The sequence below is a fragment of the Camelus bactrianus genome, chromosome 17, assembly GCF_048773025.1.
Source record: "Camelus bactrianus isolate YW-2024 breed Bactrian camel chromosome 17, ASM4877302v1, whole genome shotgun sequence".
Lineage (NCBI taxonomy): Eukaryota > Metazoa > Chordata > Mammalia > Artiodactyla > Camelidae > Camelus > Camelus bactrianus.
Window position 1 is genome coordinate 1,853,420 of NC_133555.1, and position 12,469 is coordinate 1,865,888.

The 12,469-nt window shown below is 57.4% G+C and overlaps 1 protein-coding gene across 2 annotated transcripts; it reads right to left on the bottom strand.

Annotated features, from left to right (window-relative positions):
* Nucleotides 1–54: 54 nt before the first annotated feature.
* Nucleotides 55–10,194, bottom strand: GP9 (glycoprotein IX platelet). 2 transcript variants are annotated; one of them, XM_074344232.1, is made up of 3 exons: nt 9,055–10,194; nt 8,096–8,220; nt 55–7,995 (listed from the first exon to the last, which is right to left on the bottom strand). In XM_074344232.1, exon 3 carries the CDS (start codon nt 7,981–7,983, stop codon nt 7,453–7,455), a length of 531 nt encoding a protein of 176 aa, XP_074200333.1. In that variant the 5' UTR covers nt 7,984–7,995; nt 8,096–8,220; nt 9,055–10,194; the 3' UTR covers nt 55–7,452. The 2 variants fall into 2 exon arrangements, with proteins under 2 accessions (XP_074200333.1, XP_074200334.1); XM_074344233.1 differs by having other exon boundaries at nt 55–8,010.
* Nucleotides 10,195–12,469: the final 2,275 nt, after the last annotated feature.

Sequence of the window (12,469 nt, forward strand, 5' to 3'; positions counted from 1 at the left end):
CTGCCTGGCTGGCCTCCCACAGGTCTCCAGGCCAGCGCTCTGTCCATCTGCTTCCCGGAGCCCTGTGAAGACCGCTCTCTGCCCCAGACCAGCGTGGGACCCCTGGGTGGAGAGGCAGTGAGTGCCTCGGGCAGGAAGGGCGGGAGTTGGGTCCCATCTCTGCCGGGGTGACTGTGGGACTTCGGGTGAGTTGCTGCACCTCTCTGGGCCCAGTTCTTTCAGCTGGGTTTGTGTTAGGGAGGCGGGTGGGGGAGGGCTACTGGGGCATCAGGCCCCTCGTCCCTCGCACTCCTACAACCCTGCGAGGGACGTCCCACCACCCTGGACGTGCTCAGGGTGGGAGCCTTGTGGTCATGGGAAGTGGAGCTGTCTCTCCAGGTCAGGGTCTGGGAGGGTTGGACTGGTCCTGCCCACCCTGCACTCCCAGCACGGAGCGAGGATCCGAGCACACAGTGGGTGCTCAAAGAGGCAGGAAGCCCTCAAACCCGCACCCTCTTCTGGGTCTGTTGCTGGTCCCTCGCAGCGGGCCCCGCACGGTAGCTCAGGGCCCCATGTGTGCTGCACCCGCCTGCCCCGCCTGCTGTAGGACAGATGGACACTGGGGGTGAGACAACCACCACTCAGACCCCAGGCCTGCCCAGATCCTGCGCGTCCCTGGAAGAGGCATTTCTCCATCAGAGCCCAGGTCTCCTCAGCCCTGGGCCTGATCCCTGGGCTGCCTGCATCCCATCCTGGGAAGCCCCGCAAGGCCCGCGTGGGGAGGGGCTGGAGCAGGGGCTCCTGTTTCTGTCTGGAAGGCCTGGAGCCGGACAGTCCAGGGGGCCCCACTCCAGGCACCTGCCGACCATCCTTCCAGGGACAAGAAATACCTGTTGTTTGAACAGCCTGCTCTCTCTGAACACCAGGTGTGTCCTTTGGAAGAAAAACCCACAACTGGGCCAGTCTGAGCTGGGATCCCCCAGCCCCCTGGGGCTCAAACCAGGGCCAGGCTGTCCCAAGGGCCCTCCCCAGCCTCTGCCCACTCCATGGGACTGCCCAGACCCCGGGCAAACTCAGGGGGCACCAGGTCCACTCCTGGACTTTGAAACAGAAAAACTGAAGACAGGGCCCAGCGGGACCTGCTCAAAGTCCCCACTCAGTTCACACCTGAGTTTGCCCTGGGGCCAGGCCTGGGCTGAGTCTGACCCTGCCCGGCCCCCAGAGCTCCAGCCTCGACCTCTCCCTCTTCCCTGCACACACTGGCCCAGGGGCCCCTCTGACCCATTCTCCAGGGAAGCCAGGATGCTGAGTGCCCCGTTCCATTGCTCTGAAGCCCCTGGCACCTTCATCACGGCCAATCCCCACACCCGGCCCCTGCCCAACCTCCACCCCAGGCTGCCGGGAACTTCCTAAGGCAGGTCCCACACTGAGCAGGTCACCCCTTCGCTCACACCGGGCACCGCTCCTGCTGCCCTCAGGTCCTCCAGGAGGCCTGCAGGGACTGGCCACTCTCCCTGGTCACTCGTCACCTCCAGCCACATGCCCAGGACGCCCCTGAGCCTGGGGAGCCCCTCCCTGCACTGCCCGGGGCTGCGGCCTCTGCTATGGGCTCTCTCCTCTGGGAAGACGAGACTCGGCTGGGACAGGGAGTCTGGACTCGACTCCTGGGCGCCTGAAGTGTCCTTCACAGGCCGGTGCTGCAGGCCCCGCGGCTTCAGCCCTGATCTGCAGCTGTGGGTGGGCGAGGGGGCTCGGGGAGGGCGGCCCTGCCACCCCTCAGCTCCCAGATGTGCGGCAATTGGGCCCAGCCCTCCCACACTGCGGCTGCGTTCAGGACCCCGTCCCCTGCGGCGAGTGTGACCCTCCTGTCCCGGGGCAGCCGCGGCCTCAGGACAGGCCAGCCGGGGCACAGGCCTCAGACAAGGAGGTTTCCCTTCATATCAAGTTCAGAGCTGCTGGTTCACCAGCACAGTGACAAGGGTGTCTGCCAGGGAGCTGGGGAGTCTGTGTGCTGGGGAGGGGACCCAGGGGAGGGGTGGCCATCACAAAAAGGGACCCGGAGAGGAGGCCAGGGGAGAGGGTGGTCACGGGGCCGGTGAGTCAGCTCCTGGGAGTGGGTGAGCAGGGCCAGATGCTCTGGGCTTCTGCTCACCGAGTGGTCCATGGGCCAGCAGCCGGGCACCGTCCAGGAGCCTGTTAGCAATGCAGAATCTCAGTGTCCACCCCGGAGCTCCAGAGTCAGAGCCTGGATTTAATAATATCCCCAGGGGATTCGTGTACACGATACAGTTTGAGGAACACTGGTCTCCACAGCCTGCCCGCCCCAGCAGGCGGCCCACGGGCAGGCCCTGACGTCGCAGAAGCTGCAGGTTCCTGCTGAAAAAGAAGTCCTGAGGATCTAGCCTGTTTACCTTCCTTCCTTCACGCAGGCAGCGACCTGACCTGTGGACTTGAGGGCGCAGGGGTGCTGGCTCGCCCCTTGCCAGGCTCCGAGTGACCCAGCCAGAGACGCGGCCGCGGAGGGGTCAACCTGACACAAGGGCTCTTTCCTTCAAGCTCAGGCCCTTTCTGGATCCCCGACCACTTCAGGCTATAGACCCTCTGTCAGAAAAGATGAGATTCACACTTGGACCCAAATGTGGCCCGTGGTCGCGGGCCAGCGGGGAGCTGGGCCAAGGCTGCCGGCCTTCCCGTCTGGGATCTTCAGGCTTCCATCCAAAGGGCGCTTCCAGCCCCCGAGACGGGGGGCGGGTTGACGCCGATCGAGGGGTTTCCACGTGAACTCCTAGGAGAGTGTAAGCGCCTGCCTCAGCACGCGCGCCAGGGGCAGCGGAGCGCGAGCCCTGGACGTCGGGCTCCGGGCTTGCGCCTTAGTCCCTGTCGCCCGAGAGGGAACCTTAGGGGTGGACGGTGCTGCAGAGACACCTACCATGTGGTCAGGTTTACATTCGACCCCAGGACACGACTCCAAGGAAACCCTTCTGAAAACAGCGCTGTCGCGGGGAGCCAGCAGGAGGAGCGAGTCGTCAAAGCCGTCACAGCTCCGTGCCCAGGAGCACCGCTGCGCGGGGGGGGGCCGGGGGCAGCCGGTACCTCAGGTGGTGAGTCGACGTGCGGGTCGCAGGAGGGTCGCAGCCCAGCCTCAGAGAAGGGGCCGAGGGATGTGGGTCTTCCCTCTGCGTACCCAGCGCTTTCCGGTTTCCCAAAACGAACACAGACCATATTTGTACTAGAAAGACCCCATAAACGTTGACAGAGTCACGAAGACAATGTAAGTAACACTCAGAAGTGTCCATGATGCAATGTTCCTTGAAGGATTCCAAACGCAAAGTAGAGAAACGTGATGACTGATGGAAGAAGGGAAGCCTGGCCGTGAAGATGCTGACGGTGGTCGTGTTAAAATAGAGCCATGAAGTGCTTCCTCTTTCTTTCCTTTACTAACTTAAAAAGGGAACTTTGGATTTTCTGACACCTGTAATATGTTACACGTTATGTATAGACAGATATATATCTTCCTCTTTACATATATTACATAAGTGTGTAACCACATGTCTAGATACATACACACATCAATTTCTACCAAAAATCTCGTTAAGATTCTGACTGGGATGAAACTGGATTTCGAGGTTAATCGGTGAGAACGGAACCTTGCTGTTTGCTCACAAATGGGTGCATTTTTCTATCTACTCAGACCTTCCTTATTAAAGTCCTCAGTCACATTTTGTGACTCTCGCTCTTTCTTTATTCTTATTCTTGCTTTTCGTTTCTCACATTTGTTTTTTCATATCCCCCTGAAGCTCTAGATCTGTGTTTGACAAATGGGCTTCTTAAGAGTCTTCAACAGCTTGTGGGAAGCCCCACAAGGGGCAGGCTCCAAGACGGACCAGGCCGAGGCACCTCACCTACTTCGTATCCTAGGTGTGTCCTAGGAGTTTGCTGGAAAAAGGTCTTATTGCTAAAAAGGCTTGAAAACTATCACTCTAGACTTTTTTTTTAACCTGTGATAAAATATTCACAGTAGAAAATTTACCATCATAAGCATTTTTTAGTGCACAGCTCAGTCGTGTTAACTGTATTCACATTGTAGTGCAACTCTCACCACCATGCATCTCTAGAACGTTTTCAATTCAGTTCTTGCAAGACTCAACTCTACACTCATTAGTCAAGAACTCCCCCTTCCCAGCCCACCCCAGCCTCCACTCTAGATTTTTTATTTATTTTATTTTATTTTATTTTATTTTTTCACTCTAGATTTTTTAAAGGCAGATGAATGGGTGGCTTCAGTTGCAAAATAAAATGATCTGCATGTTGGCTGAAGGAAACCTACAAATATATGAAAAACTTGGCTCAAGAAGAAACTTTCTGTAAGATCATTCAAACTTTCTGAACTCGAAGGAATCTGGGTGATGACTCAGGTCTTTGGAGTTCTTTTAGAATCTAGAAGCTCAAAAGAAGGGTGCAGAAACCCCACGGACGAACAGGTGGGTGCTCGGAAGCGCTGGGTAAAGTGTCCAGGGGGTCGGCTGAACTTGAGAGCCTGCCTGCTCTTTTCACGATGCCATCTGTAAACCTCACATTTTGTCTCATTAGTCGGGATACACAGACTGAAGTGAACAGAATAGGGCTTTATCCGTGTCCCTGCAACAGCCTGAACAAAACGGAGAAGGGCCAGGAGGGGCCCATCGGGGCTGCTGCCCTAACAGCGCTGAGGTGCCTCCGGCACCACACTGCCCAGGTGGCCAGCATCTGCGTCCGGCCCCGCGGGAAGGGGGAAGGGGAAAGGGGGAGGGCAGAGCTTTTCCTTCAGGTCACGACCAGGAAGTTGCCGCGTCTGCTTCCCCCCCCCCCCCTTGGCTAGAACGGGCTCGCGCAGCCATGGCTGACTCCGGGCACTGGGAAATGCCGTCTTTATTCTGGAGAGCCCTGCGCCCGGCTAAGGCTCTGCTCCCACGGATGAAGGACAGAACAACAGCCAGGGAAAGGACTCACTCTGACATGTCTCGTTTTCCCCGACCAGCTTGCAGGTGGCTGGAAAAGACCGAGGGGCTTTTGGGTTAATGAAAGATGGGTTTGAATTCCGGCTTTCCCAAACTCCAACCCTGCAGCCTTTGAGGCATGACTTCTTTCCTCTAAGCTTAAATTTTTTCATCTGAAAACGTGGGGACAGTTCTCACCTTGCAGCGTGTCTGAGGCTTAGAGATGATGTACGTGATGTGTGTATAATAATAACGGATGTAACACAAATAGCTGGCGTTCACCAAAGGAGTGTTTTCGTCATGATTGGTGCTGCCAAGTGTCTGAGCAAGCAATTACTGATGGATGGTTCATTTTTGTGTCAATGTGTATGGGCCGTGCTGCCCACATATGTGGTCAAATATTATTCTAGAAGTTTCTGGGTGAGTGTTTTTGGATAAGACAAGCAGTCAAATCAGTGGACTTTGAGTAAAGCAGATGGCCTTCCATAATGTGGGTGGGCCTCGTCCAACCAGCTGAAGGCCTGAATCAAACAAAAGACTAACCTCCCCAACATAAGAGGGAATTCTGCAGCAGACGGACTTCAGACTTAATTTGAACGGTAACATCGACTCTTACCTGGGTCTCTAGACTGCATGCAGGCCCACCCTGCAGATTTTGGGCAGGCCAGCCATGGGCCAATTCCTTAAAAATAAATCTCTCCCTAGATATATACACATCCTATTGTTTCTGTTTCTCTGCAGAACCCTGACTAATGCCCTGGCACGTATGTTTATTTTCCAGAGTACATTCAGACACTGGGTGAATTCCTTTGCACTCCAGATTCTTTACATTGATTTCTGTTCTAGAGGCCTTTTCTTTTCTTCACCCAGCGTTTTAGGGCCAGCTTTATTTTTTAGGGGGTTGGGGAGGAGAATGTGGGAGAAGAGGAAACATTCTTGCTTTTAAAAATAGGTCTGACCTTTGAGCCTCTAAATGAACTTTTGGGATTCTGCCCTAAGAAAACATGTCTAGATATGGAGGAAGTTTTATGTACAAAGATTAAAAAAAAAGGTTTCAACCACAATGCATTTATTTGGGGTAAGGGAGCTTGGAAAGAACCTAAATGTCCCAGACAAGGGGTAGCATAGAAATGACCTTCAACAGGAAGTTTTGATTAGAATGTTGATTGGAATGCTAATATTGGTTCAAAAATGCTAGTAAAGGGGAAAACTGGACAGCGGTTTATAACTGCTGTACACAATTGTAATTGCAGTTTCCACTTAAACCTAAATGTTTAGCAATAAGAGATGAACGAATAAAATTTTAGTACAGACACAATGGGATGGAGTCTAGTCTACCCTTAAAAATGACTCAGTTAATACATACGAATAATGGAAATACGGTTCTGCCTGTGAGGACCTCCCTGCCTGCTGCCTCTGGATGGAACACGGCTCTCTGGTTTGCCACAGTCCCCATCCCTCCCTGTTGTCAATCTGCCCGGAGTCTGGGACTTTTGTTCCAGCCTCACCTCTGTGGATCAGTGTCCTCCAGTGGCACTCTGTACCCGTGTGGCCTTCTCTGTGACACCTTGTGCCTGCCACGTGGACTTCCTTGAGGGAATAGACCTTGGTATAATCATATTTGGTTTGGGTTGGCCAGTAATGGGCTTGTGACTGTTACATCATATGGTGGGGAAAAGTTTATTATTTTAACCACTGGCCCCAGAGTTCCGTTGAGGGAGAGAAGTTTCTTGTCTGAAGACTTCTGTGACTGTTGCTTGGGGAAGAAGCAAGAAGTGACACTTGCTTGCAGGTGTCTAATGCAGCCCCAGGAGGGGCCTTGCTTCCCTGAGAAAGGGAGGGCTCTGCTGTTGTTTCTGGAGAAGAGAGGTGGCGAGGAGGACACGGAGGGAGAGAGAGTGCGGAGATGACAAAGGATGGGGCCGGGTGAGCCCGCGTGGCCTCATGGCCAGGACGGAGGGGCCAAAGGCCATTTTGGGAGCAGAAATGTGCTTCCAAGGTGTGTCTGTCACAGAGACAAGGTAAGTCTCCTCTCCTCCCACCTGAGGTCCTCCTGCCTCCTGCTCTGCTCACTGCTGTGTTGTGAGAACAAGGTTTTCATGGAACTTGGGGGCTGAGTATTGATGCAAAGTTGACCTGGGCTGTCGGGGCAGTCATGTGGGAAGCAGGTGCCCGCAGCCGGCAGAGGGTGTGAGACGCGGAGTCCTGGGACCTGGTGGGCACTGGGAAAGGGCTGGGGCGTCCAGAGACTGTGGAACTGGGGGTGGCGTGGAGGTGGGACAAGCCGTTTTCCTGGGAGCTGGGAGACAGAGAAGCCCCAATTGGTATCTGTCATGGCAAAAATGGACACAGGTTTCCAGAAGGAGCCAGACAGGTGCTGAGAGTAAAAATACCCATCTCTGAGCCTGGCTGAAATGGCTGAGCGGCTGGTTTATTTGGAGCTACTGGTGGGCGGGCTGCCCGGGCGGCGTGCGGGGGGGGGGGGGGGGGGGCGGCCTCAGGGCCTGGCCCGCCCGCCCCGGGGTGAGAGGGTGCACAGCAGGCCCGCCAGGAGAGCCAGGCTCAGCGTGGCCACGGCGGCCAGCGCCGCGTCCCACCACAGCCCCGGGGAGACCCCCGCCTCCGCGAGGCGCCAGCCGCAGCCGCCCAGCTGGCCGAGCGCGCGGCCGGCGGCCACGCCGGGGCCGGCGCAGCTCACGCGCTGCAGCTCCTTGGGCGCGCGGTCCCGCAGCCACAGGCGCAGGTACGTGAGCGCGCAGTCGCAGTGCCAGGGGTTCTGCGCCGCGTCGAGGGCCTGCAGCTGTGGCAGGTGGTCGAAGGCGCCGGGGGCCACGGAGTGCAGGCTGTTGTTGGCCAGCAGGAGGCGGCGGGTGTGGACCGGCAGGGCGGGCAGCGCCGTGAGCCCCCGGCCCCGGCAGTCCACCTGCAGCCCCATGGTGTCCAGGGCCCGGCAGGCGCACGGGGCGGGGCAGTCCTCCGCGGCCTCGGCGGCCGCCCAGACCAGCAGCAAGGCCGCCCAGGCGGGCATGGGGCCGGCGGGCTGCAGGGAGAGGGGCTGCGAGGTGAGGGGGTCCTCCAGAGGCCTGCGCCCCATCCCGAGGGCCGGCGGGACCCCACCACCCGGTTAAGGGACCACTCACCTCCCCCTCAGGTCAGGCCTCGGTTTTCTCCTCTGTGAGATGAGTGGTGGAGACAAGGAAGTGAGGCAAGCCCACCTCTGGCTGGCGACCCTCCTGGACACTCAGAAGGCAGGGCGTCGGGGTGGCTGTGGTGGGGGCGGGGAGTGGGGCTCAGCCCGTGCTTGCGAAGGGGGAGGGCCCTCCTGTCCCCTGGCAGGAACCCCAGCCCCTGCTCAGGGCGGGGGGCGGGGGTGGTGTGCAGATGCCTGCTAAATGATCCCAGCTCTGGCCCCTGCCCCCAGAGGCTGGAAGGGTCCTGGAGAGAGCCTCCCAGGCTGCTCCCACCAGCCCATCTTCCAGCCTGGGGTCCAACCCATCGATGGTGTGCCCAGCACAGACCCTATCTCAGCCCACGCATTCCAAACAGCTGGGCCACTGCAGAGTAAACTCTCTCGTGGTCCCTGATGTAGAAAGCAGCTGGGCGAGGTTGCTGAGGGGGGACAGGGAAGGGAACCCAGAAGGGACGCCATCTGGAAACCCACTGAGGGAGGATCAAGTTTGGAGTTGGGGCATTGAGGCCCAGAGAGGGAGACTGACTTGTGCGGGGCAGCCCAGCGCTTTGTGCCAGAGACCAGACTCACTCAAGTCTCGTGAGCCCAGTCTTCTGCCTGGTCCATGCCCTCCCTCCATGACTCAGTGGGGGCTGAGTCTCCTGCTGAAGACAAGCTCCTCAACCAGGGCCTGGCCCGTGGCAGGCTTCCACTGAACATTTGTCGAATAAACCAGTGAATCTTGACTCAGCCAAGGACCCGATGTCTCAGAGGGAATGCCCCCAGCCCGTTGTCTATGGGGGAGCGAAGGAGGGGCAGAGGCTGGACTTGCCTGCTGGCGCCCTCCCTCCCTGCAGGGTCTGGACCCACTGTCCCCCCCAGGAGGGCCCACACTGTGGGGAGCAGTGCTGGGTGATGAGGGCCACTTACCTGACAGGCCTGCAGTCAGGGCACCCCTTTCTCTGGCCTGAACTGCCCTGGCTGAGGCTGCAGTGGCCGCTCTGTGTGAGGCGGCTGATGGTGGCCCCAGCTTGAGTTGGGAGGAAGGAAATGGCAAAAATAGCCTGGCTTATCCCCGCGTGCAGCCCCGAGGGCCTATCTCCCTGGGGTCCTGGGACCTCGCACACAGAACCGCAGGTCAACCCCCACTTACAGAGAGGTCCCGCACTGCACCTGCTGTACCACCAGTGCTTCCAGGAGCCCCAGTACAGGGTGTGCGGGAGAACCCGGGGGGCCCTGGTCCCAGGAGGTGGGGAAGGCTTCCAGGAGGAGGAGGCCCCTGAGGAAAACAGCTCTGCTGGTTGTTCCTCCAAATGTCAGTTTTCCTCATCTGTAAAATGGGACCAGTAACCCCTCACAGAGGAGGATGGGGCAGCTGCCACGGGCTGAGAACCCCAAGTGGGGAGAGGGACTTGGTTTGTAATTTTCCTTGGTCCTTCTGAAGATGGAGAAAGTCTCCTCTGGGTGCCGTTGCATCTGTAGCGCCTTTGAACACTTGCTGGTCCTTCTTTTTAACTGAGAGCTGCATTAGCCTCAAGCTAGAAGTCAAGACCACTGTCTTATGGGTATCATATTTATTTCTAAAGTGACATTCTGCTCAGGGTGGTGACACCAGCTTGCCATCTCTGTTGGTGATCTGAAGTTCTCCTTAAAAGAGAAGTGTATCTTTGATTATATTTTTAACATTGTAAAATAGGAATTAAAATCAAGCCCAATAGTAAAATGTTGTGAACAATTATAAAAATTAAAACATGAGCTATGCAGTTTATCACAAGTTATAAAAGTGTCACTGTTACGAAATGTCAACTTAGTCAATAAGGGATTTGCAGAGATGACAAAATTTGCAGCGGTGGAGGGCTGGGGGGCACTGAGGTGTGGGGACCCCTGAGGTATGGCAGTGCTTTGGGAACAAGTAGCAAGGTTCTAGCAACCTCTGCAAACAGAGGCTCGGCCAGAGGGGCCCAGGGGCGGGGCCCAGAGTGGGGGCTGTTGAGGAGGGGCCGAGCCCCCATCCATTTCCTGTGGTCGAGGCCAGTGTCAGCCAAAGATGTCAAACCTGAGAAGAGGGTCTGGGGCCCCCATCTGGAATGTTCTGAATCCTCTAAAACTCAGAGGGTTAGAGCTGGAGAGGGAAACTCAGGCCTGGAGTAGCCGTGATGCCAGCTGACGGGACACTGGGCCTTGGAGCGGGGCCAGGTCACCTCACCCCGCAGGAGGGAGGGAGCCTGCAACCCTCCAGCTGACTCTTGTTCTTAAACCAGGATCGCAGCACCAGGGGTCACAGCAGCCAAGTCAAGGGCGGGGCTGAGGGTGCTTCCCCCCACCCCACTGGACCCTCATGGTCAGGACAGGGAGTGGGTGCCTGCTGTGTTTTGTCGCAGTGTCCTGTGGCTCCCAGCCCTCTGCTGTGGGGGAGCTGACCTCCAGCATTTGTGTGCTTATCGCCTGCTTCTCCCCACAGACATCAGCCCCTGAGAGCTGGCGGCCAAGTCACCGTGCTGGGTCGGTGTGGGCACCTCCAGCCGTCGGGGGGGGAGCTGTGCGTGCTCTGTGAAGGAGGAGGTGGGGGTTCCATCAGCAGGAGGGACTCGTCCTCGTCCCATCCCGCCAGCCCTTACTGCACGGAGCAGCGCTGTCAGCGACCCTCTGCTCCCAGGACACCTGGGGTTCCTTTTTAAAAAAAATACTCAGAGATGTGTATTGCAGTGTTGCTAATGGTCGCCAGAAACGGGAAACCAAGGCAGACTCACTGGCGCAGCACACGGCACAGTATCACACGGATGTCGCGGAAAATGAAGGCAAGCTGTAAGAGCTGTGTTGAAGGAATTTCCACTGAGTATTGCTGAATGGCACGCATCAAATGCACCAGAATGTAGGATTATACTCTACTTTGGTCAAACAAATTGTGACCGACTACCCTTGCCCAGGGTTACTGAAGAGTGTGGGTTTTTTATCTCCTATCTCAGGGCGTCCCTCCCAGACTGGCCTGGCCCTCCCCTGAGGTGGCCTTCCTAGGGGGGCCACATCTCCCCTACAGTCTGCACTGAAGGGGCCCAGTCTGCACTCAGGGTAGGAGCAGGGTGGTCACCCTCCTTCTTCGCCCACGGAGGCTGCCAGCCTCCCGCTGCTCAGCCCAAACCAGGCGGGTAGGTGTGCTGTCACATGCTGTCACCCCTGCCCTGGAGGCTGCCTGCCTGTGGGGTCACCAGGTAGGTACTCAGCGAGGGCTTTCTCCTGAGCCTGGGCCCCAGACAGGAAGTCAGCCTCCTGGGCCCTCCCTCCCTGCCTTGTGGACCCCGCCTTGCCCACCTCCCCCTGCATGCAGGCCTTTTCAGCAGGTGGGGAAGGGGCCCCAGTGAGTGGGGGACCCACTGCCCCCGGGCTGTTTCCTGACCTGACCTCACCGGGTCAGCCCCACATGCTCTCTAGGGCCTCTGAGCTTTCCCATTTATTTTCAGCAGGTACAACATAAACCAACAGAAGACGCAAATAAGAAATCTTCTCATTGTGGAAAAGCTGGGCTACATGGATGAGCAGGAAGAAGGTGATAAAAGCTCCCCTCAACCCCAGTATCCGACAAGACTACCTTTTGTTCTTTCCTGCCTATGTTGTTTTCTGACCCAAATAGGGCCACGCGGGGCCCATGCCCTTCTGGAACCTCCTTTCCCACCTGTTGGTACACCGGCAGGTCACCAGCATCCACGTGGCTCCACAGTGGATGCTTATCATTTATTCAAGAGCTCTCCCTCGCTCCTTACCTCCCTGACAGGCCTTTGTGGGATGTGCTGGGGGTGGGGGGCAGCCGTCTGGGCTTCCTGGGGGGCTCCTCCTTCCACAGCCTGAGTTGGCTGACCACACGGTTTTCCCTGTGGGGAGATGCAGGCGTTCCCGCTCTGGCCCCATCAGGTTTCTTATCATGTCACCCTACTATCTGCCTACGGAAGCCCTCTCTCTGGCTCACTGCTGTGTCTGTAGACACACTCATGCCTCCTTTACTGTGGAAAGATCCTGTGTGCGTGCATCTGTGTGCATGTGCGTGTATGCAGGTGTGTGCTTGTGCACAGGCCCACAGTTCTGCCTTCCCACCTGCTACAGCCCAAGAGGGTCCTGCCCCCGTAAGAACCCCTCAGAACAGCTCCCACCGCCCCGCAGCCAGATCCCGGACCATCTGATCTGACATCGCAGCTCTGCCTGGTCTGTACTTCACCACACAGCTGACCCTGAAAGAGGGAGGTTTCCCAGGAGGCCTGCCTGTGAACGTGGGAGCCCTTAAATGCGGAGAGCTCTGTGCAGCTGGTGGCAGAAGCAGCAGCATGGGACGCAGCAGACGGGAAGTCAGGGCGAT